Source organism: Myotis daubentonii, chromosome 1, assembly GCF_963259705.1.
Source record: "Myotis daubentonii chromosome 1, mMyoDau2.1, whole genome shotgun sequence".
Lineage (NCBI taxonomy): Eukaryota > Metazoa > Chordata > Mammalia > Chiroptera > Vespertilionidae > Myotis > Myotis daubentonii.
The window spans coordinates 21778636-21803133 of record NC_081840.1 but is presented as its reverse complement, the minus strand read 5'-3'; the positions used below and the strand labels follow the sequence as shown (position 1 = coordinate 21803133).

Here is a 24498-nt window from a genome sequence, read left to right as displayed (position 1 = left end):
TGTACTCTTCCTCTGACCACAATGTAAAAGTCATAACTTACTGTGAAAGCCACCCAAATATGATCCTCCCTCTTGAGCACTGTATTCCTCGTTCCCAAAAGATATTTCCTTTTTTGGGGAGAGACTGTATGGATTCCAACCCAAAGTTCCACACTTCACAAAACTACTGGTACCTAAGACATTGCTACTTACCAGTTCCAATGGATAAGCCACTGCTATTGGAACGGATGGTCTTAGAATTCAATACTTTCTCTGAGGAAAAAAATTCAGTAGTTAAGCATTATATACAGCTATAGGCAGGAAAAAGTGAGAAGGACTAGGATAGGGAGTTGATCTAGGAGATAACTGCTATCCCTCACTCCAAATAAACTAAAATTAATTACTGTTTTAGATATTAATAACATAAGCCAAGCACCACTAGCTATATTCTATATTCACTATATAAAGTATATTCACTATGTAAAGTAGCAATTCTCCTTAACTGTTCTCTGGAATCATCTGGGAAGCTTTAGAGATTTGGTTTAATTGGACAGGGATTTCTAAAAGCTCCTCAGGAGACTAATGTGCAGCCAAGGTAGTGAACCACTGATCTAAAAGAATGAACTTATAAATCCTCACAGAGGGCCTTTATATAATTTGGTTCATAACAAAGTACTCTTTCTGCAGAAAGCAGTTATGCTTTAGTTTGTTTTTAAAGGTGTACTAAATGTTTCTCAAAACAGCATAAACACAGACAACAAATGCTACTTAGTAGAGAACTAGAAGTAACAAATTCAATGGCAAGGGAGGCAGAGAACAAAGTTATATTAAAAAATGCCCAGTTGGTGTGGCTCAGAGGTTGAGTGTCAACCTATGAACCAGGAGGTCATGGTTCAATTTTTGGTCAGGGCACATGCACGGTTGCTGGCTCTATTCCCAGTGGGGGGTGTACAGGAGGCGGCTGATCTATGATTCTCACACATCATTGATGTTTCTCTCTCTTTCCCTTCCTCTCTGAAAGCAGTAAAAAAAAATTTATTTTAAAATGGTCAAGAGGTGGCAAATGATAAAGCTCAGGAAGTGACAATGCTCTGTTTCTACCTCTAGGCATGGCATCCTGACATGGTAAGACTTACAGAAGTAGCCTCTTTCCTTCAGGACACTTTTGTTTCCAATAATGTAGCCACCAGCATCTTAAGTAGAGGTCTATCCTCGGTCAAAGCCACCTCAATCCACACATGTGAAACCCTTACCAACAATGAGAATGGTGTGCCAGCCACGGCAAGACAGATCTGGGACATGATGCAGAGATCCAAAAATAGGCCGAGGCCAGGAGGTACAGATATCAGAGCCATGAGGTCTCTCTGTAGGGGTCATTGCCAGGCGACCATTACCACCATTGCCCCAGGCAAAAATGTGATTATCTAGAAAAAACACACACATTAAACAGCAGATAGTTTAATAGAATGCTGGCTTCCCAACTCTGGGTTTCCCGTCTTTATGCCCTAGAGCTAGAAAGTTTCCCACTATGTACAAAACAAGGGAAAGCTGTTTACTCCCCTATATATAAGCCTAAACAATTCCTATATTCCCCAGGTAAGAATGACTACTGTTCCTACACTGCCATCCAGTCATTTATTCATTCTACTCATTCAACAACTTTTTTTGGTCATTCCTTCAAATATTTACCGGGCACATGAAAGGCATTGCTTGAGGTGCTGGGGACAGAGCAGTGAACAAAATAGTCGCTGCCCTCTGGAAGTGACATACTAGTTGGGGAAGACTGATAAATAGAAAAGCAGTGGAAATAAAAAAGTGAGGTATTATTATTTTAGACTAGAGGCCTGGTACATCCATGCACCAGTGGGGTCCCTCGGCCTGGCCTGCGGGGATTGGGCTGAAACTGGCTCTCTGACATCCCCGAGGGGTCCTGGATTGTGAGAGGCAGTTCTCGCGTGACACACCCAGGAATCAGGCTCCCTCCTCTCTGGTTCTGGATACATCACCTGAGAACCACAGCTGCCAAGTCACCGTAGCTCAGCAGCTCCTGTGTTGAGTGTCTGCCCCCTGGTGGTCATTGTGCATCATAGCTACTGGTCAGATGGTCAGACAGTCATTTAGGCTTTTATATATATAGATTAGAGGCCCAGTGCACGCAATTTGTGCACTTGGGAGGGGGGTCCCTAAGCCCACCTGTGCTCTCTTGCAGTCTGGGAGCCATCAGGGGATGTCCAACTGACGGGGAGCGGGCCTAAGCCATCAGTTGGACATCCTTAGAGGCTCCCACCACCGCTGCTGCACTCACCAGCCATGAGCCCAGCTTTTGGCACACTGACCACCAGGGGGCAGCTCCTGCGTTGAGCAGCGGTCCCCTGGTAGTCAGTGCGCATCATAGCGACCAGTAGTTCTGCCGTTCGGTCGATTTGCATATTAGCCTCTTATTATATAGGATAGGGTAGTCAGAGAAATACTTGTTGATTGTTGGCAGAGGCCTGATTGAAGGAAGAGAGAGCCATGTGGCTATCTAGGGGAAGAGCTTTCCAGGCAGTGGAAACAGTAAGTGCAAAGGTCCTGTAGGTAACGTAAGCACCTCACACAGGGAACAAGAAAGACCCTGCAGCTGGAGCAAAGAAAGAGGGGACGGTGGTCAGAGAAGAGATCAGGAGATGGCTGGGGTTTTGGTCATGTAGGACCTATACAGGCCATTGTAATGACTTTAATTTTTATTGATCAAGATAGGACACTATTAGAAGTTCTGAACAGTAGGTATTTAAAAAATGAGGAGAAACTATAAGGGACCAAGGACGGAAGCAGGGAAACCAGTTGTAGTGAAGCTGCTAAGAAGCGGTTGGACATATTCAGAAGATAATTAGTAGGTTTGCTGATGGATGAGATATGGGGTGTAGGGTGGAACTGCCATTTACTGAGACAGGAAGGCTACAGGTGAAACAGGTTTGTACAGAAAATAAGAAGTTTGATTTTGAATATAGTAAGTTTCTTTATCCAAATCAGGACAGTTTTGAATTAAAAGGGGGTGTGATTAATGATTAAGCCAGGACAATAGGCATGAATCAGGACTGACCCAGGAAAACCAGGCTATAGAGCCCCCTTATCTTTAGACATCTAAGTCGAGAGGCTGTTGACTGAGTGTGGAGATAAGGGGTGTTGTATAAAGCTATCTGCATACAGGGGAGATTTAAGACAATGAGCTCACTTAGAGAGTAAAGGAAGACAGTGGAGAGACAGAAGGACTGAGCCCCAGGCACTCCAGGGCTTAGGAGTTTGAAACTGCCATGGCACCTGACCTAATTGCCTGAACTACTCTGTTTATATGGGTATCTCTCCTACCCTCCTAGAATGTGAGTTCCTTGAGGACAGGGCCTTCCTGAGACACATTTCTCTATTCCCAGAGCCTAAAAGAGGACCTGGAGCACAGCAGGCACTGAGTTTGTTTGCTGTGTGAATGAGGCAATCAAGTACATTTTAGAAGAGTACAGCAATGCTGGTCAAGAGGTACTATGCCTAGCCACAGAATCCAATTCTACTCCCTCATTCTGAAGTTTAACTCATGAAGTACAAAGAGCTACTGAAGAAACATTGAGGCCCTGTGAACTTGCTGCACTAAATTTAATCCTTAGAGACATCTTGACTCTGTCTTTCTAGGTAACATTTCCACTTATCTAGTTTGACTAAACAGGTTTCTTTCTAAAAATCCCTTGTTTTAGGACAAGCAGAGAAGGTTCATATGCCACTCTGATAGCTGGTTCACTTAATATGGTGATAACAGATAACTACTTTGACACTATCCCTGGATCCTTTATGTATATACACCGGGTAGACTAGAAGAAAACAAGGACATCTCAGGGCATGAGCAACATAAAAAAAAAAAAAAGCTGAAATGAGTGAAAAAACAAAAAGATGCAATGTGACTTGTTTACCAGTCACAAGAAAGAAGTAGCTACAAAAATTAAAAAAAGTTCAAAAGGTGCTATAGGAAGTCAGAAAAAAAGAGAAGAAAAAGAAAGCAGAAGAAAGAGGAAAGGAAATGAAGACTAGCAGAAGTGGTAGTACAAAAGAGAAGTGGTTATAACAGCAAGAAGAAAGCTATGAGAGGAAGGAAGAAAATTCAGTTAGACAGTTCAGAAAGCTGAGAGATACAGTATACAGTCCTTCAGTATGTCACTGCAGTGGCAGCTGACCCCAATGTCAAGGAGTAAGGTCAAATTAGTTGTTCTCTTCTCCAGTCCCCTAGCCAACATTTACTGAAACCCATATGGTGCTGGACAAGGTATATATAACTATTTAAAAATTCTTAAAACATTTTATCAAAATTGTTAAAGTAAAAAAAGCAGGGACTTCGAATATTAACCTGACATTATCCAGAAATCTGATCTTTTAAAACAATCACTATGTTGAACACATGAAAACTTAATGACACTCCACATGCACAACAACTGGTCACTAATTCAACACAAATTAAAAGGTTAACATATGATCCAACTTCACAAATAACTAGTCCACCTCTTTCCCAACCCAAAATTTAAACATTGCCATCCGTCCAGAAAGCTTGGAAGGTGTGTCCAGCCTCACCGTCAGTGGCAGCGATGGTAAACTCATCACCGCAGGAGACCCTGATCACTTGCTTCCCACCGAGGGGTCCCCCCAACAGGTTGATTCCTAGACGCTTTTTATAATTCCCAACACCCAGCTGTCCACATTTGTTGCAGCCAAAGGTCAGCAGCCGGCCTCGCTCTGCAAGAGAAGCAAAAATAAATAACCAGGCACTAATGGGTCAATGGAAGAGAGAGAAAAAGAAGCCAATAGAGAGTTCCAAGGATTAGCTTCTGGTTGTTAAGAGTACATACACAAATTACAAAGCTAGCCACACAGTCCTGGACCTAGGGAGCTAGGGTATATAGAACTATCACCAATTAGAGCCAGGAAGTGACTCAATATTCTATTTTTCTCTCTAATATTGGATTTAAAATGTAGAAAATGTGTACTAACTAACTTAGAAAATTTACACATGGCTGTTGTCTGCATTGTAAGTGTGACATTCTCATTAAGGCATGTATTGATTATGCATTTATAATTACCAATAAATATCTACTTGAATGCCTTAATTTGTTAATGAGAATATACTAGGTGCCAGTGGAAAATCAGGAGAATGTATATATAGTTTACAAAAACTTATACTGATTAGTGGCCAGGTGCACGAAATTCATGCACATTAAAAGGGGATTAATTAGAGGAAATATTTTAATATTGCTATTTGCCCTTTCTCTATAATAGAAGTGTCAGAGATGAAAGAAAATTAGTAAAATGTATATGAAAATCTTCCTCCTGTCAGAGTCTGGTGCGCACCAAGGGACCCAGAGTCCAGTCCCCGCCCACGCATGTACGCCTCAAAATCGCATGAGACCCAGACCCAGCCAGCCTCCTCGCATTGGGCTAGATCCAGACCCAGCTGGTCCCACCCTTGTCAAGACCCGCCGGGTGGGGGGGGCGCAGCCTCAAGTCCCCTGGCCTGGCATCAGGGTGGGGGGCGCGGCCTGAGGTCTCCCAGCTTGGGCCAGGGCGGGGGGGCGTGCCTTGAGGTCCCCTGTCAAGCCCCGCTGCGTGAGGGATGTGGCCTGAGATCCCCTGTCAAGCCCCGTCGGGTGGGGGGGCACACCTTGAGGTCCCCCATCAAGCCTCGCCAGGTGGGGGGTGCAGCCTCAGGTCCCCCGGCCCAATGCTGGGACGGGGCGCAGAGCCTCAGGTCCTCTGTCAAGCCCCACCGGGACGGGGGGTGCAGCCTCAGGTCCCCCATCAAGCCCTGCCGGGTGGGGAGGCGCAACCTGAGGTCCCCTGTCAAGCCCCACGGGGGGTGGGGCGCAGCCTCAGGTCCCTGCTGATTGCTCGTTATGGGAACTCGGCCTCTGCTGTGGGTGCAGCCATCTTGTGTTACGGAAACCCCACCTCTGCTGTGGGCGCTGCCATCTTTGTGGTGGAGTGACAGTCAATTTGCATATTCCCTCTTTATTATAGGATAGCCTGAGCTACTAAGGCCTGTATGTACAGTTGTAAATCAACTCACCATCAATAGCAGCTGTGTGAGTCTTGCCTGGGGCAATTGTTCGGATCTTATAAAAGGACAACTGTTTGGCCAATGTAAAGGAGGTTGTGTAGGGAACTTCATGGTATGCCTGAAATAAGATAAAACAAAAGTGGAGACTCATGAGGTAAAAAATGGAGGGGTAACAGGTTGAAAATGTCACAATGACCAAAAGGCCTTTCAGGCAAACTGGGGAAACGCACAATTTCATCATGCTCCTCAGAACAGTGGGCAATTTAAAATTTATGAATTACTTATTTCTGGAATTTTCCATTTAATATTTTTGGACTGTGGCTGACTGTGGGTAACTAAAACCTCAGAAAGCAAGACAGCGGATAAAGGGGAACTACTGTAATGGTAATTTTGAATATGCCTTTTCAAACCACACAGACACCCTCCCTAGACTGGCCCTGAATTTGAGAATCACTACTCCAGAGACTGCTTTAAAAATTAATTCTTATCTTTTCCATTGAATCAGAAAACTTTTGTCTCTTATTTTTGATTCTTTAGAAAATAATAAAAATTCATCATACTAAAACAAAGAGGAGACTAAAAATTAGCATCAGTGGTGAATTTCATGACATCCTTGAAGGAGGTAAATGGTAATTACATGTAATAAGCCTGTACAGGATCAATGATTTGGGAACAATAAATCTAAAAACTCTCCAGAGATGTGGCACATGGAAATATGATTTTCATAATGTTAATTTTCCTATGCCTATTTCAGTGATAAGACAGAACCTGAATTCCATCACTTGATTCTTTGTAATCAATTTATTTATTGAGGTATAACAAACTAAAAATGTTAGACAGCTGGATACATTTTTCTGTATGCATACAAATGTAAAACTATCACCCTGATCAAGATATAGACCATTCACCACCTTATAATCCAGCGGTTCTCAACCTGTGGGTTGCAACCCCTTTAGGGGTCGAACGACCCTTTCACAGGGGTCACCTAAGACCATCGGAAAACACATATGTAATTACATATTGTTTTTGTGATTAATCACTATGCTTTAATTATGGTCAATTTGTAACAATGAAATTGGGGGTCACCACCACATGAGGAACTGTATTAAAGGGTCGTGGCATTAGGAAGGTTGAGAACCACTGTTTATAATCTCTTCCACCCCTTCTGTTAATACCCATTATCCTCCTCCTAGAAGTAACCACTGTTTTAGCTTCTGCCATCATCAGTTAATTTACCTGTTCTTAAACTTCACATAATTGGAATTATATAGTATGTACTCTTTTGTGGCTGGCTTCTTTTGCCAAACAGGTCTGTGAGATCCTCACTTTATTCTTAAGTCAAATTCCATGGTCACTAACCAATAATAGCATTCCCAAAGAGATTCTGACAATGTGGCTAGGACACTAAAGGAGATACTCACTTCATGGTTGATGATACCAGACATACACTGATTCAGACCCAGTTTGTTGAATTCATTGAGTCCACAGGCCAGCACTTTGCCTGACTGGGTCAGCAGAAATGTCCCATCACAGCCACATTGAACAGCAACAATAATCAAGGCCTTCGGAACATCCACCTGCAAGGGGAAAAAAAAATCCCTCAAATGTAGCTTGTATTAGGAAAAAGCCCTGAGATTCTTTCAAAAAAATGTCCTACATTTAACAGAATGACTACAGGGAAGTAAAGATTGCTCTAAGCTCTTCAAGTCTGCACAGCAGCTTAGAGGTTACTGTTTTCAACAAGAAGCTCAGGTTTTATAATAAAGTAAAAGGCAGTTCCAGGTCAGCTAAACAGACAGCCCCTGTCAAAGCTTGTTTTCCGGACAATCCTCCTTAGGAAGACTTCTCAGAAAAATTGGGAAAGGAGAGACTTTGCTCATTGCTGATGCCGCCCTCTAAGACAGGAAGCTCAGGACAGTTATAAAGAAACTCAGCAGCCCTGTGGGGTCCCAGGCTGGTCATGTTATAAGTGAGGAGACAGAGTACTGAGGTACCAGCCAGGACTTCCGAATGCTCACATCCCTCTGCAGCTAACCAGATAGGGCTGGAGAATGGAGGTGGGGGAGGGGGGAGGAGGGGGAGCCACATGATGGATGTCTTTGAAACCTGAAAACTCAAACCTCAAAGTTCCGACTACAGCCTTTTCAGAAGAAGAGGAACAGCCGATAATCCCACTGAGAATGGCCCCACAAATATATGTTAATTTTTTAAGTGTAAATAAACACTTGCAGTGAATGGGATAGTGGATTACAGCCAACCTTCGAATGGGCAAGCCTGTGCCCTAGGGTGCGTGTGAGAGGTGACCGTGCTCTTCCCTCAGCTGGTTTCAGCTCCTGTGCAAGCTCTTAAAGTGCCAGCTCTTGCAGTGATGGGGGTAATTAGATATTATGTTTTATACAATGTGACCCCTAAATACAAAAACTAGTTCAACTGGGGAAATAGGAGGGAGGAGGATTGTGTTGGGCTAAAAGACAGTATGTTGTTTTCCAATATCTTTCCAAGGAGTTTTCCAGGGTATATTTAGCTCAATGTGACTTTTTCACTGTACAAGCTAATTTTAGCTCTCATCCCGAGTAAGATGTGACTCCACAGTGTCTACAGAGGCTGTATCCTCTGTGTTAATTTTTTATGATTTAGTCAGATGACAAGACCACACAGTGCTAAATCTGGAATCCTGGATTGTCAGTGTCCCAGATAGGAAATATTTCAGAAATAAACACCTTGATATGAGGAGTCAGAGAAAGAGGACATATTAATGCAGTCTGTGTGACCTAGATAGACTTTAGGAAGCAGCTGCTTCTGATTTTACCTTTTGTGGTGTATAATAATCCTCTTCCGAATCCAAACCCAGTCGCCCTGAGACACACGTAAGAAAGAAAATCATTAAAATGAGGGCATTCTCCCATGGACATAGACAAGGGGGTGGTGAGGACCTGGGGCGGGGGTGGGCTGGAGGGGGTCAATGGGGGAAAAAAGGGGACATATATAATACTTTCAATAATAAAGAATTATTTGTTAAAAATGAGGGCCTCCTTCCCAATGAAAATGTCCCATAAGATTCTCCTTTACTGAATTAACACTTCTCAAGTAGAGGCTACAAGATGTGTTTATGCACACAAGCCTGAAAGCAGGTTGTGTGCCTGGGAATAAGCGGACAGAGTCAGGGCTACACCTACCATATTCACCACAGCCCCAAGAATAGACTTCTTTGTTGCGTGTCAAAACCACCACATGATTATCTCCACAGGAGACCTGCTCCACTGGATTGTTCAGGAAGAAGTTCAGCGGTATGGGCTCTAGTACTTCGGGGCCAGCAACCTTGTCCACCCCCATGCAGCCATAATAATCAGATCCAAAGGCATAGAGCTGACCCTCATCTGTAAAGGGAAGGAAAGCACAACTCATCAAAAGAATGACTTATTTCGTCCAATCAGAAAGCTGGGCAGGACTAAAATGAGGACTACCCCAGCCAATGAGCTCACATGAGATTATTACATCAGAGAAATCTGAAGGATAGGCTGTGCAAGTCTAAAGTTGTTTGTATTTACAGGATCACTTGTACTGTTACAATAACAGTTTTAAAAAGTGGTAGTATCCTCATGTTAAAGGCTTACATTTTTACTGGAGTCATCTCTATTTTATAGAGAAAAAGAGAAGTACTAACGAATCATAAAATGAGTACTGATAAGACCAAATTTAATTTTAGCTCTTAATTCTTGATTTAGTGTTATCCACACCTGACTAGGTGGTGAAGTTATTTTTCTCCATACCTGGGACATTCCACATCCCACCTCTTCTCTCTTACCCACCTGCTTTCTCCTTGCTCATCACCCCCCTAATGTTATAGCAAATTGAGCATGTTGTTATTGTGTATATCTGCTCATTGTCTTTGGTTCTGTGAATATTGTCTTTTATTATAAAATCCCAACTAAAACTGCACAGTATAATACCCCACATTAAATATACTTGGATGCTTTCTGCTGATGGCTTACCTGTCACACAGACAGTGAAATCATCACCACATGACACCTGATGAATAGCTTTGCCTTGCAACTTTTCCACATGCTTGGGCTGTCGGTAGGAGGCTTTGTCTCCATGGCCCAGCTGACCATGGAGTTTAGTGCCCCCTTGCATATTCTGTGAAGTAAAGAGGTCTTGTGAAGTTTTAACTTTTCATGCCAAAAAGCTAATCTTCAATATAACTTTTTATAAAGAAAAACAATAGGAAAAACATGAGCTGGAAATTTGGAAATGAAAAAAAAATGGATAAGGAGATTAAACTGTTATTTATTTATTTATTTGATTAAACCTTTTAATCGTAGGTAGTAAAAAACTCCTGCCAGCAGGTAAAGATTTAAAAGTATCCAAATTGATATCCACCAGGTCTTAAAAGGACACAGTTCCAATTTTGCCTTTTTCTTTTAATTCTAAGGTGAACCATATATTTAACTAGAGACCTGGTGCACGACATTCGTGTACTGGGGTGGGGGGATGTCCCTCAGCCGAGCCTGCACCCTTTTTCAGTCTGGGACACCTGGGGGGATGTCCGACTGCCAGCTTAGGCCTGCTCCCCATGGGAGCAGCTCCAGCCACCGCTGCTGCACTTGCCAGCCATGAGCCCGGCTTCTGGCTGAGTGGCGCACCCCCTGTGGGAGCACACTGACCACCAGGGGGCAGCTCCTGCATTGAGCGTCTGCGCCCTGGTGGTCAGTGCATATCATAGTGACCGGTCATTCCGCCGTTGAGTCGATTTGCATATTAGGGTTTTATTATATAGAATTATGGGTGATGATAAAAAAATTCTTTTATATAGTCTAATTTATTTTCTACTGGAGTACATTCTTTTGGATAGTCTCACTAGAAGTTTTACAAATTTGGTCACAGTTTCCCTGAAATATACAAGAGTTATAAAGAATCTGGCTACATCAAAGAGGCTGCTATACAGTACAGAGAATAGTCCTAAATGACTTTCCAATATTTTAGTAGAGATAAGTAATTCTTTTCATTCAATAACTCAACTCTAAATTCTTATATAAATTCTTTATTTTTATATTTCTAGAGAGAAAGGAAGGGAGAGGGAGAGAGAGAAATAGCAATGTGAGAGTGAAACATCCATCAGCTGCCTCCTGCACGCTTCCTACCAGGCATTAAGCCTGCAACCCAGGCATGTGCCGTGAGAGGGAATTGAACTGGCAACCTTTTGCTGCCCAGCTAACTGAGCCACACCAGCCAGAGCAAGACTTTATATAAATGTTTTTTTTAAGGCACTAATTTCACTCTACTTTTGGCAGCACACACAGGGGCTAGTTCTTTCAGGGATAGTGTTTTATGAAATAACAAGTTACCACTCTATAATAGATGCCATATCATTCATTCTTTCTTTCTATCCCTCAATAGTTGAGTTTCTCTATTATGCCACCCATTTAAAGCCTGTCCTCCTAAAGCCTACAGAAAATTACCGGAAAAAATGACCTCCCTCAGGAAGAGGAGGAAGAGTGAGAACCAAGGGCCCAAGACAAGATCAGGTAAAGGAAAAGCAGTCTAAAACGAGCCTGAGAAGGCATAGCTGAAGAAACAGGAGGAAAGCAAAGGGAACATGCTCTCATGGAAGCCAAGGGAAGACAAAGCTTCAAGAAGAGAGTGGTCAACTTCAACTGTATCACATACTGCTGGGAGATCAAGTAAGTAAGGACTTGCTTACAAAAAGCATCTGTTTTATTTTCACAATTTACAAGTTACTTTGTTAAGAGTAGTTTCAATCAAATGACAGAGATGAAAGTTGCATTGTTGGTGAATGAGGAACGAGTGGGAGATAAAGAAATAACAATACAGGTGATCTGTTCAAGAAGGTGAGAGATAGGATGGAATCTAGAGGGGAACAAAGGAAAATCCTACTTAAGATATACCTAGCCATCTTCAATCACTGATGGAGGTCTTGGAATTTTCCTGCCACGGCACACCGCTTCATTTGTTTACAAAGCTATTTCACAGATACTAGTTGCTCTGAATCTCACCATAATAGAACAGGGTAATTAAATGACTTTCTTAAATGAGAGTCCAGTTTCCTAAGTCCAAACCTAGAGCTCTTAAAAAAAAAATTCAGAGAGGAAGGGAGAAGGAGAGATAAAAACATCAATGATGAGAGGGAATCATTGATTGGCTGCCTCCTGTACACTGCACACTGGGGACTGAGTCCGCAACCCAGACAAGCGCCCTAACCAGGAATGGAACTGTGACCTCATGGTTCATGCCAGCCGGGCCAAACCTCTGGTTCTTTTAATTCTTTCTCTCACCCATTCATTCATTAAAAAAAAAAAAAAATTTACAAGAGACCTAATATGTACTAGGCTTTGGGCATACATCAGTGAGTTCTAAAAAGACAAAATCAATGTTCTTTATATTCCATCAGCCCATGCTGCTACTCCTGCAGCACATGTTCAACTTAGACATCTGGGTCCAGTAAACAATTATGCTTACAACACTGTTCTAAAGTACTGAGCTTTCACTTACCACCCAGGTGTACAGTTCCTTCTCCACTGTGACCACAGCAAAGTGGGTGTTCCCTGCACACACCTGCCGAGCACTACAGCCACTCCTGATGACATCCAGTTTTTGGGGAGTGGATTTTCCACCACCCCAAACATAGACTTCACTGGTTCGTGAGGTGACCACAGCAATGGGTGCTTCACTCACAGTGCTTGACCTGCCAACAACCCCAGAACAAAGGCACATTTAACATAAAAACTGTATCATAGAAAAATGCTTCCAGTCTGTTCCCTGCGAAGAACTGCCAATTATGGTATGAGAAAGTATGTTCTTTCTTGACAACCTATTTTAACCTTCTATCATTGCAGGCTTTGCAATTCCTGCCTCAGGGCTTCATCACAGCTCGGCCAGATCAGATTCCAGTCTGATCCAGAACACCTACACTTTTCAACTTTTCAACATTCATCATGGTAATGATGTCCACTTTAGCATGAGGGTGAAATTATAGCTTTCCTTTTCTCAGAAATGACTATCTGACATTTAAGCAGATGTTGGCTTCTGAAAGGAGGCCAAAGGCTAATTACTGGGATCAAACAATGCACAGACCCAACAAAGAAAGACACCCTGGTGGTAATTTAAGATATATTACTTTTCAAGAGTCTCTTGAACATTTACCTTGGTCTCTTTGTAGGTGCATTAAGCAGTGTGACTTTTTCTTCCATCTCTCTACCAAAAGAAAAGCAAAGATAGATGAGCACCAGTGTCTCTTTAATATATTTCACAGATTTAATCCTCTATAAATTGTATGTGTCCTACAACATTATAGTACTTTTAGGAAAGAACCCTGATACAACTCAAACAGTTAGATAGGCCTGGCTTTAGACAATTCATGAAATACAAGGGGGGCAGCAGTTTGGGGTCATTTGTTTTCTATCTCTGAGAAATGTTCCAGGCTGGAACAGAGAACCTTGAGACCTCTGATGCACATTTTTAAGTACCTGCCAACATCTCCATCTAGTGTGCCCACTGACTCCTCAAACTCAACATCTCTAAATCTCAGCTCATTATCTCTCTCCCATACAGCTTTTCTTTCTGACTTTCCTATTTCTAAAACTGCTAACCCCATTCTCCTAGTCAACAAGTTCTATAGACTCTACCTATACGATGTCCTCTATACTCACCCCTCTATTCCAGTCTCACCACCTTAGTTCTAGGTATCTTTACTTCCCACCTGGAATATGATAGTACTTACTAATTGGTCTCACCACAGCTCCAATCCACTTTACCCAGCCCTATACTGATGTAACACTGACATTATTACTGTTAAGTAATTCTTAGGCTGTCTCTCATCACATGAACTGTCCTCTCATACACATCCAATACTTCTGTACTTATCTTGAACTAAGCACAAATTCCTTTGTCTGGCACTCAAAATTTTCTACCTACCTTTCCAGCCTTCCTTCCCTTTATTTACTGCCCATGTTTTAGCTCAGGGTTCTCATTCTGATTAAACTGATTATAGCTGAATTCCTGGGATGGTCTTAGGCATCAATATTCTTTGAATGCTTCGGAAATGTTGCTCTTGAGAGCCCTGTGAGTATAACCACCACTAATCTAGCCAAACAGGACTTAGGGTTTCCTGAATACTTCCCACAACTTCCTGTGTCTGTGATTCATCTGGAAAGCTCTTGTCTTACATTTTTCCATCAAAGTACAAAGTTTTATACAATATATGTATGTAAATCTACAATTATCTCAATAAAAATTGCAATTAAAAATTATAAATAGAAATAATAAGAGATTAAAATAGTGCTAATACTATTGGGAAATAAATCAGATAAAAAATTTAAATATTAAGCAGCCCCAAAGAGTGACAATGCTTGAATATACACAGGACATAAATGTAAGGTCACACTGCTGCACCTGGAGTATCACACATAATTCTAGGCACTAAAACACTGTTTTGGAAAAGAAGCATAAAAGATTAATTAAATGACATAACAGAATAAAGGCACTGACCAAACAGAAAAGATTGTGGAATTAAGTATATACTTAATGTATCTAAAGGGTAAGCTTGAAAAAGAGCGTAGTAAATGCCTGAATATTGGGAAGATATAGAAACAAAGAGCTGGAAGGGGAGAAAAAAGGGTAGTAAGGCAAAATAATATAATAGGATGAAATACAGACTAGAACATTTAATAAGGATAAAGAATACCTCTTCCTTTAAGTAAGGGTTTGAAGCCTCCTGCAGGAGGTGAGGCATAAAGGCCCTCTTTCTTACCACTAGAGCCCTCTAATAGAATAAATCTCAGCAAACAACCTGTTAGGAATCAATCAAGCTTGACTTTAGGAAATGGGCAAAAGGTATCCTCCAACTCTAACCTACCATCTAAAGGAATGTACTTAAAAAAAAAAAAGGGTCAGGTCCAAATCCATGCTCCTATCCAACAATTATTGAGCACCTTGTGCCAGGCCTTCCTTTAATCCTCACCCTACCTCACTTTATGGAGGAAAAAAGTAAGGAACAGAGATGTTAAATAACTTGACAAATATAATGACAGAACTCAGATACAAACCTAAGGATGTCTTCCCTTAATTACTAAACTCTAACCCCTAACTCTAGATTAAAACTCATAGATGGGGTGGGGGGTCCTAGGGTCTCATCAGTATAAATTTAGAACAAAATAGCACAGGCTAAGGAGGTAAAAGTCAGGAGCTACCCCCAAATAATGAAGGCAGAGATGTTGGTAATAAATAGCACCAGAGCGGCTAAGTCAGGAAACACCACCCTCTTTGTGGTATTCTGATCAGATCACTAACAGTCAATCACCTACGGAAAGACAACAGAGTGACTTTTTTGTACTTTACCTCCTACGTTTCCTGAGAAGGGGACGATCTAGCAGTTCATCTGCAGTGGGTCTCTGCTCAGGATCCTACACAGTACAAATGGAGCTAGTTTTAATATAAAGGGAATGGGCAAAATGGGATCTAAAGAGGCTTTTTATTTCCTTTTAGAAGGCTATTGGTTAATTATTCAAAGACCACTGTATATTATCCTTTGGTTTTTAAAAACATAATTTATTATGTCACACTCCATGCTTCATGTTTATCTCATTAACATCAACACTGGTATATGAGTGAAAATGAGACTTCCTCACTTAAATTTCAATATATTTAGAACATAAGAATCTTGAGTGCTTGTTACAAATAAAGATTTCTGGGCTTTATCCATAGAGATTCTGATCCAGTTGGTCTGGGTTGGGGCCCAGGAATCTTCACATTTTGCTTGTAAATGCTCCCCCATGTCTGTGGTTCATGAACCATACTTTGAATAATACTGACCCAGAGCGACACTGAAAGACAAACTGTGAGATACTAGAACTATATATATTCTGTACATTAGGAACTCTAAATTACCTCTGACTATACTTTTATAAAAGCAAGTTACAAAAATCCTGATCATAAAAATGGAGCACTGCCCTGTCCGGTTTGGCTCAGTGGATAGAGCGTCGGCCTGCGGACTCAAGGGTCCCAGGTTCGATTCCGGTCAAGGGCATGTACCTTGGTTGTGGGCACATCCCCAGTGGGGGGTGTGCAGGAGGCAGCTGATCGATGTTTCTCTCTCATCGATGTTTCTGGCTTTCTGTCCCTCTCCATTCCTCTCTGTGGAAAATCAATAAAAATGTATTTAAAAAAAAAAAAATGGAGCACTACCTTGGCCAGGTTGCTCAGTTGATAAGAGCATTGTTCCATACACCAAAAGGTTGTGGGTTCGATCCCTGGTTGGGGCACGTACAAGAGGCAACTGATTGATGTTTCTCTCTCACGTTGATGTTCCTCTTTCTTTCTCTCTCAAAAACATATCCTCAGGTGAGGATTAAAAAAAAAAAAAGAATAAGGAAATCCCTTTAAAAAAAAAGGGAGCACAATTTCATAAAGTAATAAAGAACAAAGCAGAACAAAATACTAATTTGTTGGCTGAAGCACACAACTATCAGTAATTTCCCATACCTATCCTTCTGGGTCTAGCTACAAATACATCCTACCTGGGAAAGAAGATGTGGTTTTGTGCAGGTTCACCTATGTCATACCTCAAACACTAAAGCTGGGAGGAAAAATACTAAACTGAAATCACTATGTAAGTCACACTTACCTGGTCAAGGCATGCATGGACCATTTGGATCAGTTCCAAAGAGTACTGACTAGAATCAACTTCCATGGCCCGGATTCCTTGTACAATCTTCACACACAAGTTGAGTGGATTCTATAAGAAAATCATTATTGCATTGTTCTTGGTTTTATAAAGATGGCATTATAAAATACCAGTAGGGACTCTGAGATGTCTGTGCCTATTATTTAAAGGAGTGGCAATAGTTTTGCATTAGGTCTGACTTCTTTTTATAACTATTACTATGCATCAACAAGAAATGGTTAGGGATGCACTGCTGCTATCAGATGGAATGAAGCCAACTGGCCAACATGGAGATATGACTATGTGGCCAATAGCATTAATATTCAGACTGTATTATAATCTGACCCTTCAATTAAATCCCCTGAAAAAGGAAAGCAAGGCTAGCTATGCTTCTTGGCTTTAAATTCCTTTGCCAATTAATTTGCCTCTTAATTTATATGTCCTAATAATGGGTATACAGGTAATAGTATGCTCCAACAGACAAGGTAGTGAATGATAATAATAAGCTGATAATTATAATATTACTATTATAATATCACCACCATGTTTATAGAGACCAGTATGTACTAGGCAGGCATGTTATGTATTTGATCTTTTTTAAGCCTTGCAAACACTACACAAGGAGGCTATTATCCTTACCAATTTAGAGATGTCACTTTCCCAAGACTACATAGTAAAAAATAGAGCCATAATTCCAAACAAAGTCTATCTGACTCCAAACCTCATTTTCCTTCCACTATAATATCTAGAATTAGATGATACACCAGAATAAGTTTCAGAATTTAAAAAAATAAATAAGTCTCATGAAAAGCCAATGAATTTGCATCAACTAACACTTGCATTTTTCATATACACTAACCAGAGCATTTCTGTGAGAGGAATATATATTTTTTATTTGTTACAGATAATAAAATAGAGGATCAAAGAGATGAAGTGATTTGCCTAAGTTCTCACACCTGGTTTGTAAAAGTGATTAGATGTGAACTCACTTTTGTTACTCAAATTGTGGTCCATAGACAAGTAGCATCAGTAGCATCTGGAAGCTATCAGCCCTGCCCCAGACTTACTCAAACGGTCTGCATTTTAACAAGATGCCCAGGTGATTTCCTATGTTCTCATGTGTATTAACATTTGAGAAGCACTGGCTTGCAATGGGCTTTACTTAAGAACTGTTATCCATAAGATGATAACAATCTTTAATAAGAGTCAGTGAATAATTTTTCATAAAAAAGATCGAAACACTTTAATGAGTATTATATAATTTGCCTTAGCTTTTTTAAAAAAATGTAGCTGAAGCATAAGAAATGAAATGGCTTATCTAAACTGTAGCATTACATAGTCGATCCTAGAGCCAGTTTTGAAATTATAGTTAACAAATTCAAGCACAGCATTCGATCTACTTGATGATTATTCAATGGGGAATTCAAATTGGGGATAAATCTGGTCTACAGTATTATAACAATACACTACTAAGCCCGTGCCAGGATACTAGTTGTTATTTTTGCCTACAGTTGATTTCTGTTCTAGAAATCAGAAGCTCAGCCCTAACCAGTTTGGCTCAGTGGATAGAGTGTCGGCCTTCGGACTGAAGGGTCGAGGGCTTGATTCTGGTCAAGGGCATGTACCTCAGTTGCAGGCTCAATCCCTGGCCCCTTGTCAGAGTGCAGGTGGGAGGCAACCAATCGATGTGGCTCTCTCACATTGCTCTGTCTCCTCCCCTCCCTTCTACTCTCTCTAAAAAAATCAATGGAAGAATATCCTCAGGTGAGGATTAACAAAAAAAGCTCAGGGACAAATGAAGTTGATTATCTCAATCAAGTGGTACCATTTGCAAGGACAATGTGGAGATAGTACATCAACTTACTGTAGCATCAAATGTTCTCTTTAGCGTAAGCAGTTCAAAGATGACGCAGCCTACTGCCCAGATATCAGACTTGAAATTGTATTTTACTCCTTGGCAGAGCTCTGGAGACATGTAATATGGAGTTCCGACAAGCTGAACAACAAAGAAAACAATCAAATAATAATTTCTTTTCTGGGGTAACCATATTAATATTTCAACAACTAAATTAAATTTCCTAGGAACTAGTGATAACAACCATACGACATTCATCAGCATATCCCATTATGGTTTTTGTGAGATGATGTCATTATGCGGAGAAATCTTACTCACATCGAATCTCTTGAGCCAATTATAAAGGAATAATCTCTGTAGTAAAGGCACTGTGGTAATTTGGGAGCCACAACAGCTCTGTGATTTCTGGATCATAGAGGCTTGTAGGCATTCAAGGCCCACTAAGATTTCATACAGATAAAGACATACTTAGTAAAAGCTCACCAAGCGGGGAGGAAGCTGGCAGTGGGGAGAAGGTAAATGAATAAAGAGGTAAAAGTTGTGACTGAAATGCATAGCAATGAAGTTTTTTAAATGGCTCAATTTGACATTTGTAATACTAATATAGTTAGTAAATTTCTTTTAAATTTGAAAAAGATTTCTTGAATTCAAGAATGAATTTGAAAATAAAAATGTCCTGAATAAAGGTCATGTCTTTCCCAAGATGAGAGATAATAAGTGCCCTATCTTTAATCAGCAAAGCAAAGAAATTTTCAGATGGCTTACACAGCATTTATAATGTTCTTATCATTCCTTCTTTGCATTAACTGGCTAAGAAAAATCAAATCTTGGTTTTATCAGATTATTCTTGATGCAAAAAAATCTACTTAAGACATGATTGCTTCCAGAAGCTCAATATGGCACCACTATACAAGCAGACTGAATCCCTGAAGCAGAGAATTCCAATCCTGGCTATCAGCATCCTTGGATGTCTCTATATTGTTTGCAGGCATATCGCAACATTATCGAAAAATATCATCAGAGCAAGATTAATTTTTATTAAACTTACATTTTCAAGTTCCTTTTAGGACAGAGCATTGTGAAACCAGTAGAGTAATAATTGGGTTCTATAATTCCTTAAAGGATGAGATCACTGTCCTTAAAGGTCAACTTATGTCTATGCTTTACTAATGGTCTTTCTTAAGATCAGGTGAGACGGGAACCCTGCAGTTCAGACTGTGTACAATATTAAAGATCAAATTGTTCTCTGGGCATCAGCCTTTTCTGTAATATATGGCTTCTGAACCAGAAAAATTCAAAGGAAACACAAAAAGAGATGTGTAAAATCATAAGCTCAAATGTTAAGAGATAAAGTGAAATCTATTAAAGATCCTAGGCTGGAAAAAGCAGTATTTTGTTGTTTTTTAGAAAAGTCTCTAGTAAGCGTCAGAAAGGGATCTGAGGTCATACAGACAATGCAGACAATAAATAACTCTTGAAAGAACACCTGAGCATGTAAATGCCAGTTAGTGAGCCCAGGAAAAAGACTCCTGTAGATTTGTTTTAAAAGTATGGAGAATCTGCAAGACTATTGAGAAAAGGATGCAGATTTAGGGGGAATAGTTATATCTCATGGTGCTAGAAAGGAAAAGAAAAAAAATAAGACAAGGCAACATGCACTTACCGTCTCAGCCATGGAATATTCAGAATTAAGTTTCTTTGCTAGGCCATAATCTCCAAGTTTTATCAGGTTTGCCTTGGTCAGAAAAATATTTAATGTCTTTATATCTCTGGGGGAAAAAAAAGAAAGATGCTGGATAGCAAGGCCATATAGTTGATTGTTTTAATCTCATCTACCACACCCAGGATTAGAGAATAAAAATGAGCGTGTCACCATTGCTCAGACTGTTATGAATCCAAACGGTCATCACTTTCACACTGAAAAGGGGCTTGGTAGACTGAAGTAGAAAATTAAACTTCATCCTCCAGGGCTTCATGGCACAGGCATGCCTCCCATACCACTACAGCCAATAAGAAAAGCTGAGAGGGTAAGACAAAAAAATCGTGTCCCAGGTAATTACAAGGTATACTACTTCTTCGATTACCATGTATGCTTTGAGTGAAGTAATATCAAGGCAATTTTAACACTTGGTTGGTGTCAAAGTTTCAAATCTGTTAAGGCAAGAGAAGAGGCTGCCTATCCCCGTAGCAACATGACTAGGCTGTGTAGAGCACCTAAATAAAGTCACTGGCTATTTTTCTAAAGAAGAATTGACCACATGTTAAACAAACTGTGTACCTGGTTTACATTCTAGCTTCCTTTACTGAAAAATGCAAAAAAAGCAGAACAATATTCTTTGTAACTTTTGAAAAGAAAATAATATGCAGTAGTCATTCAATAGCTATCAAGAAGTGTAAGTCAACAATTAATAAACCAACAAAAAAGAAATACTGGTGTAGATACACTAATCTCTGGCAATGGTTAATGACTCAAGGAGGATATAATGACTTTTGACAATAAAGATAAATTTTAAAAAACAGGACATGTGGCAATGTTCATAATGGCTCTCTCTTATAGCTAGAAATGAACAGAAAACTGTTCCTCCACCCAACGATCTAGTATAAGTGTACAATTAATTATACAAAATAAACAGGCTTTTTATTCAAATTAAAGGAATTGTAGAATTAAAAACAATGGCCAATTATTGTTCAGAGAAAACATTTACTGTGAATTCCAACCAATCTAATACCACTTCTCATAGTGGCTTCTAGGCTTTACTGATGAATTAATGAAATGAACCCTAAAAGCTCTCTTAAAAAATGACTGAGCAGCCGGAACCGGTTTGGCTCAGTGGATAGAGCGTCGGCCTGCGGACTGAAGTGTCCCGGGTTCGATTCCGGTCAAGGGCATGTACCTGGGTTGTGGGCACCTCCCCAGTGGGAGATGTGCAGGAGGCAGCTGATCGATGTTTCTCTCTCGTTGATGTTTCTAACTCTCTATCTCTCTCCCTTCCTCTCTGTAAAAAAATCAATAAAAATATATTTAAAAAAAAAAAATGACTGAGCAGTACTTAGCTATTAAGGAAATTCTTCCTATATCACAGACATGGTTTAATTTCAGGAAGAAAATATAACACCCTTTGTTATTCACTTTCGTTTCTAAAAAATATCAGTGTGCCCTGGCTGGGTAGCTCAGTTGGTTAGAAGCATCGTCCTGAAATACCAAGGTTGAGGGTTTGATTCCCGGTCAGGGCACGTACAAGAATCAACCACTGAATGCATAAATAAGTAGAATAACAAATCGATGTCTCTCTCTCTCCCATATCCCTCTAAAATCAATAAATAAAGATTTAAAAATATATAGATGTAAAAGCCCTGCCTGCTTAATCAAGTACTGATGGGAGGCACCCAAGGTAGGGGTTGGATTGGTGGGGAGGAATCAATCCCATATTCTTTCACTCATTACCTATGAAGGATTCCAGCTTTATGGATACAGCTCACTGCTGAAACAATCTGAAACAGGTACCACACCACCATCTGCAGAGAAAAAATAAATTATATTTGGACTGGAAACAAACAAAAATTCGATTTAAATACTCTTTCTCAAACAAATAAAATGAAGGAAGCTGCAACCAGAAGTTACGATTTAACATGACTTGACACCTCTTGCTTGCAGGTTGAACAGGCAAAGAAAGAAAAGTGGTAAGGGGTAAAAAGAAAAAGCAGGTCATCATAAAGTAGTTCCAATGTCAGTATAAAGTATAGTATGGTGAAGCAGACTTGTGGAAAGAAATCTGGGAAGAATGCAAAGATATAGAAAACTGGGCATACCAGTATGCAGTAACAGAACCGGAAAAGAAAGCCCATAGAGAATCATGATGTGGAGGTAAACCATTTAGGAAGCAGCTATAGACAGCTTCCTTGTTACAGGTTTCCTTTCTCATGAATGTCAACCAGAGCCTGGAAGAAGCGTGAACAAAAGGAAAAAAAATACTCTTCATTGTTGGAAGAGTTAATACAGAACCAGAATACAACACATTCCAATTCTAGCTTCCTACCATCAAAATATGAATTACCTCTTCCTCAAACAACTTGTCCTTCTGACGAAGGATTTTGTCATACAGGTTTCCTCCTGCAATTAAACAAGAGACAGGTTTGAATTGCTTAATAGAGATCAAAGCTTGGTTCCTGTATCTACTAGGATTTTCACAGGTAACACAAATGAAGGATTCTGCTTCCTCTCCAAAAGAAATCCCTTCTTCCCTCTTGACTTTTCCATCTCTCAAGTACTGTATCAAAATATTCTTCAGAGATTCCCTTCTCTAATGGAAGAGGCTCAATACAAAAACAGGAAGTAAGACATTTTGAAAAGAGAGTAAAAACCATTCCTATAGTACCCCAATTAGTGACAATATCTTGAATATCTTCAAAATCAGGTGATTTTCTTCTCTAGAACTTCTTTTAAAAGAATCTGCAACATTTTTGTAACATCTCTCTCAGTATGACTACGAGAACATTTGGGTTACACCAGTGATAAAATGTTTTGTATTTACAGGTATATATATACTTCTTTTTCTTTCCACTGAAAATATTTCCCAAAGTTTAGGGAATACCCTAGACCAGCAATTTTCAACCAGTGTGGAGCGGTACCCTGACATGCCACAGAGGCACGCTGGTGTGCTGCAAGAACTTCTAAAACATGCATTACCTGACTATTTAGTCAGGGGCACTAACCTCTTTTCCCTTAGGTTGTCAAATAAAAAAATGACAACAGCCAACACAATAGTATCTGGTGTTTGTGGATCGAAATTATACCTTTTTTTTTTTGTCAGATCTGCAAAAAAATGTATTTTTTGGTGTGCCACAGAATTTTGTAATTAATTTATTTGTGCCATGAGATAAAAAAGAATGAAAATCGTTTCCCTAGATTGTTTCTAATCATTACTCCCTTTACTAACTCATTACTGCAGAATAAGTCTGAATTTGCTTCTCCCTTTCTTTCATCAAGTAATCCTATATAATTAAGAGCTAATATGGTAATTAGATTGGACAGCAGAATGACCTTCTGGAATGACCTTCCAGAACAACCTTCTGGAACGACCAGTGGGTGGGGCTGAGGGGCCATGAGGCAGCTGGGGCTGCAAGGGCCAAGCCCCTTGCACGAATTTCATGCATCGGGCCTCTAGTACAGACTATAAATGATCATGGGTCATTTTACTTCTACCTGCAACTATAACTTACGCTTTAGCCCTGGCTAAGTTTCACAACTTTCTCTCCCTCCCTAACCCCGTAATTTAGTAACTAGAAGTTTCAATACAGGTACCATTTGTTCTAGATCTCCTAACCACAAAGGAAGTTAACTACTTGAGGCTTCTGCTACTTCAGAAATCTCTATTATAATCTTGTGCATGTAGGGTTGAACAGAACCAGGACAACCATGATATACAGGAGTCTAGACAAGAAAGTTAGAATCGAGGAGCTTTCTTTTAGAGATTTAAGTGAAGAATATGGTGAGACCACTATAGCATGCAGCTCAAAAAAGGACTGGGGAGATTCTCTTATGTAATAAGGGTAATACTTAGTTCATTATAAATCAAACATTTGCTATATATCAAGTACAATGCTAGGGTCTTTACACAGTCATTTAATACAATAACCCTAAGATGTATGTTATGAACTGTTATCAACAAACTTGTAAGCTGAGACACAGAAAAGTTTCTTGTGCAAGGTTACAGAGCTAAAGTCATGAAGCTTGGGATGTGGGTTCAGAGTCTATTTTCTTAACAACTAGACCATACTGCAATCTTACAAGCAAAATGGTCCCAAGAAATCGGAGACCAGATAAATAAAGCCAAGCTTTACTATATTATCATTTTCATTCAGTTATGACCTTTGGACCACTTTTTAATAGGATAGCTCTCACTGAAGTCAACATAA

At 40.2% G+C, this 24498-nt stretch overlaps 2 protein-coding genes across 3 annotated transcripts in view; one reads left to right on the top strand and one right to left on the bottom strand.

The window, feature by feature from the left end:
- Window positions 1-24498, bottom strand: part of NEK9 (NIMA related kinase 9) — a 37501-nt gene that overhangs the window by 9810 nt on the left and 3193 nt on the right. For both annotated transcript variants that reach the window (XM_059690105.1, XM_059690094.1), the window contains exons 3-18: window positions 22638-22693; window positions 22028-22098; window positions 20246-20351; window positions 18592-18723; window positions 16689-16799; window positions 15404-15468; window positions 13211-13261; window positions 12560-12752; window positions 10042-10186; window positions 9226-9426; window positions 8859-8905; window positions 7471-7626; window positions 6059-6167; window positions 4570-4731; window positions 1233-1403; window positions 193-252 (exon numbers count right to left, since the gene is read on the bottom strand). In XM_059690105.1, the coding sequence (XP_059546088.1) occupies window positions 193-252; window positions 1233-1403; window positions 4570-4731; window positions 6059-6167; window positions 7471-7626; window positions 8859-8905; window positions 9226-9426; window positions 10042-10186; window positions 12560-12752; window positions 13211-13261; window positions 15404-15468; window positions 16689-16799; window positions 18592-18723; window positions 20246-20351; window positions 22028-22098; window positions 22638-22693 (1836 nt within the window). The remainder of the gene's footprint in view (window positions 1-192; window positions 253-1232; window positions 1404-4569; window positions 4732-6058; window positions 6168-7470; window positions 7627-8858; window positions 8906-9225; window positions 9427-10041; window positions 10187-12559; window positions 12753-13210; window positions 13262-15403; window positions 15469-16688; window positions 16800-18591; window positions 18724-20245; window positions 20352-22027; window positions 22099-22637; window positions 22694-24498) is intronic.
- ZC2HC1C (zinc finger C2HC-type containing 1C) overlaps window positions 1-24498 on the top strand; it is a 45174-nt gene that overhangs the window by 20268 nt on the left and 408 nt on the right. The gene's annotated exons all lie outside the window — the stretch shown is intronic.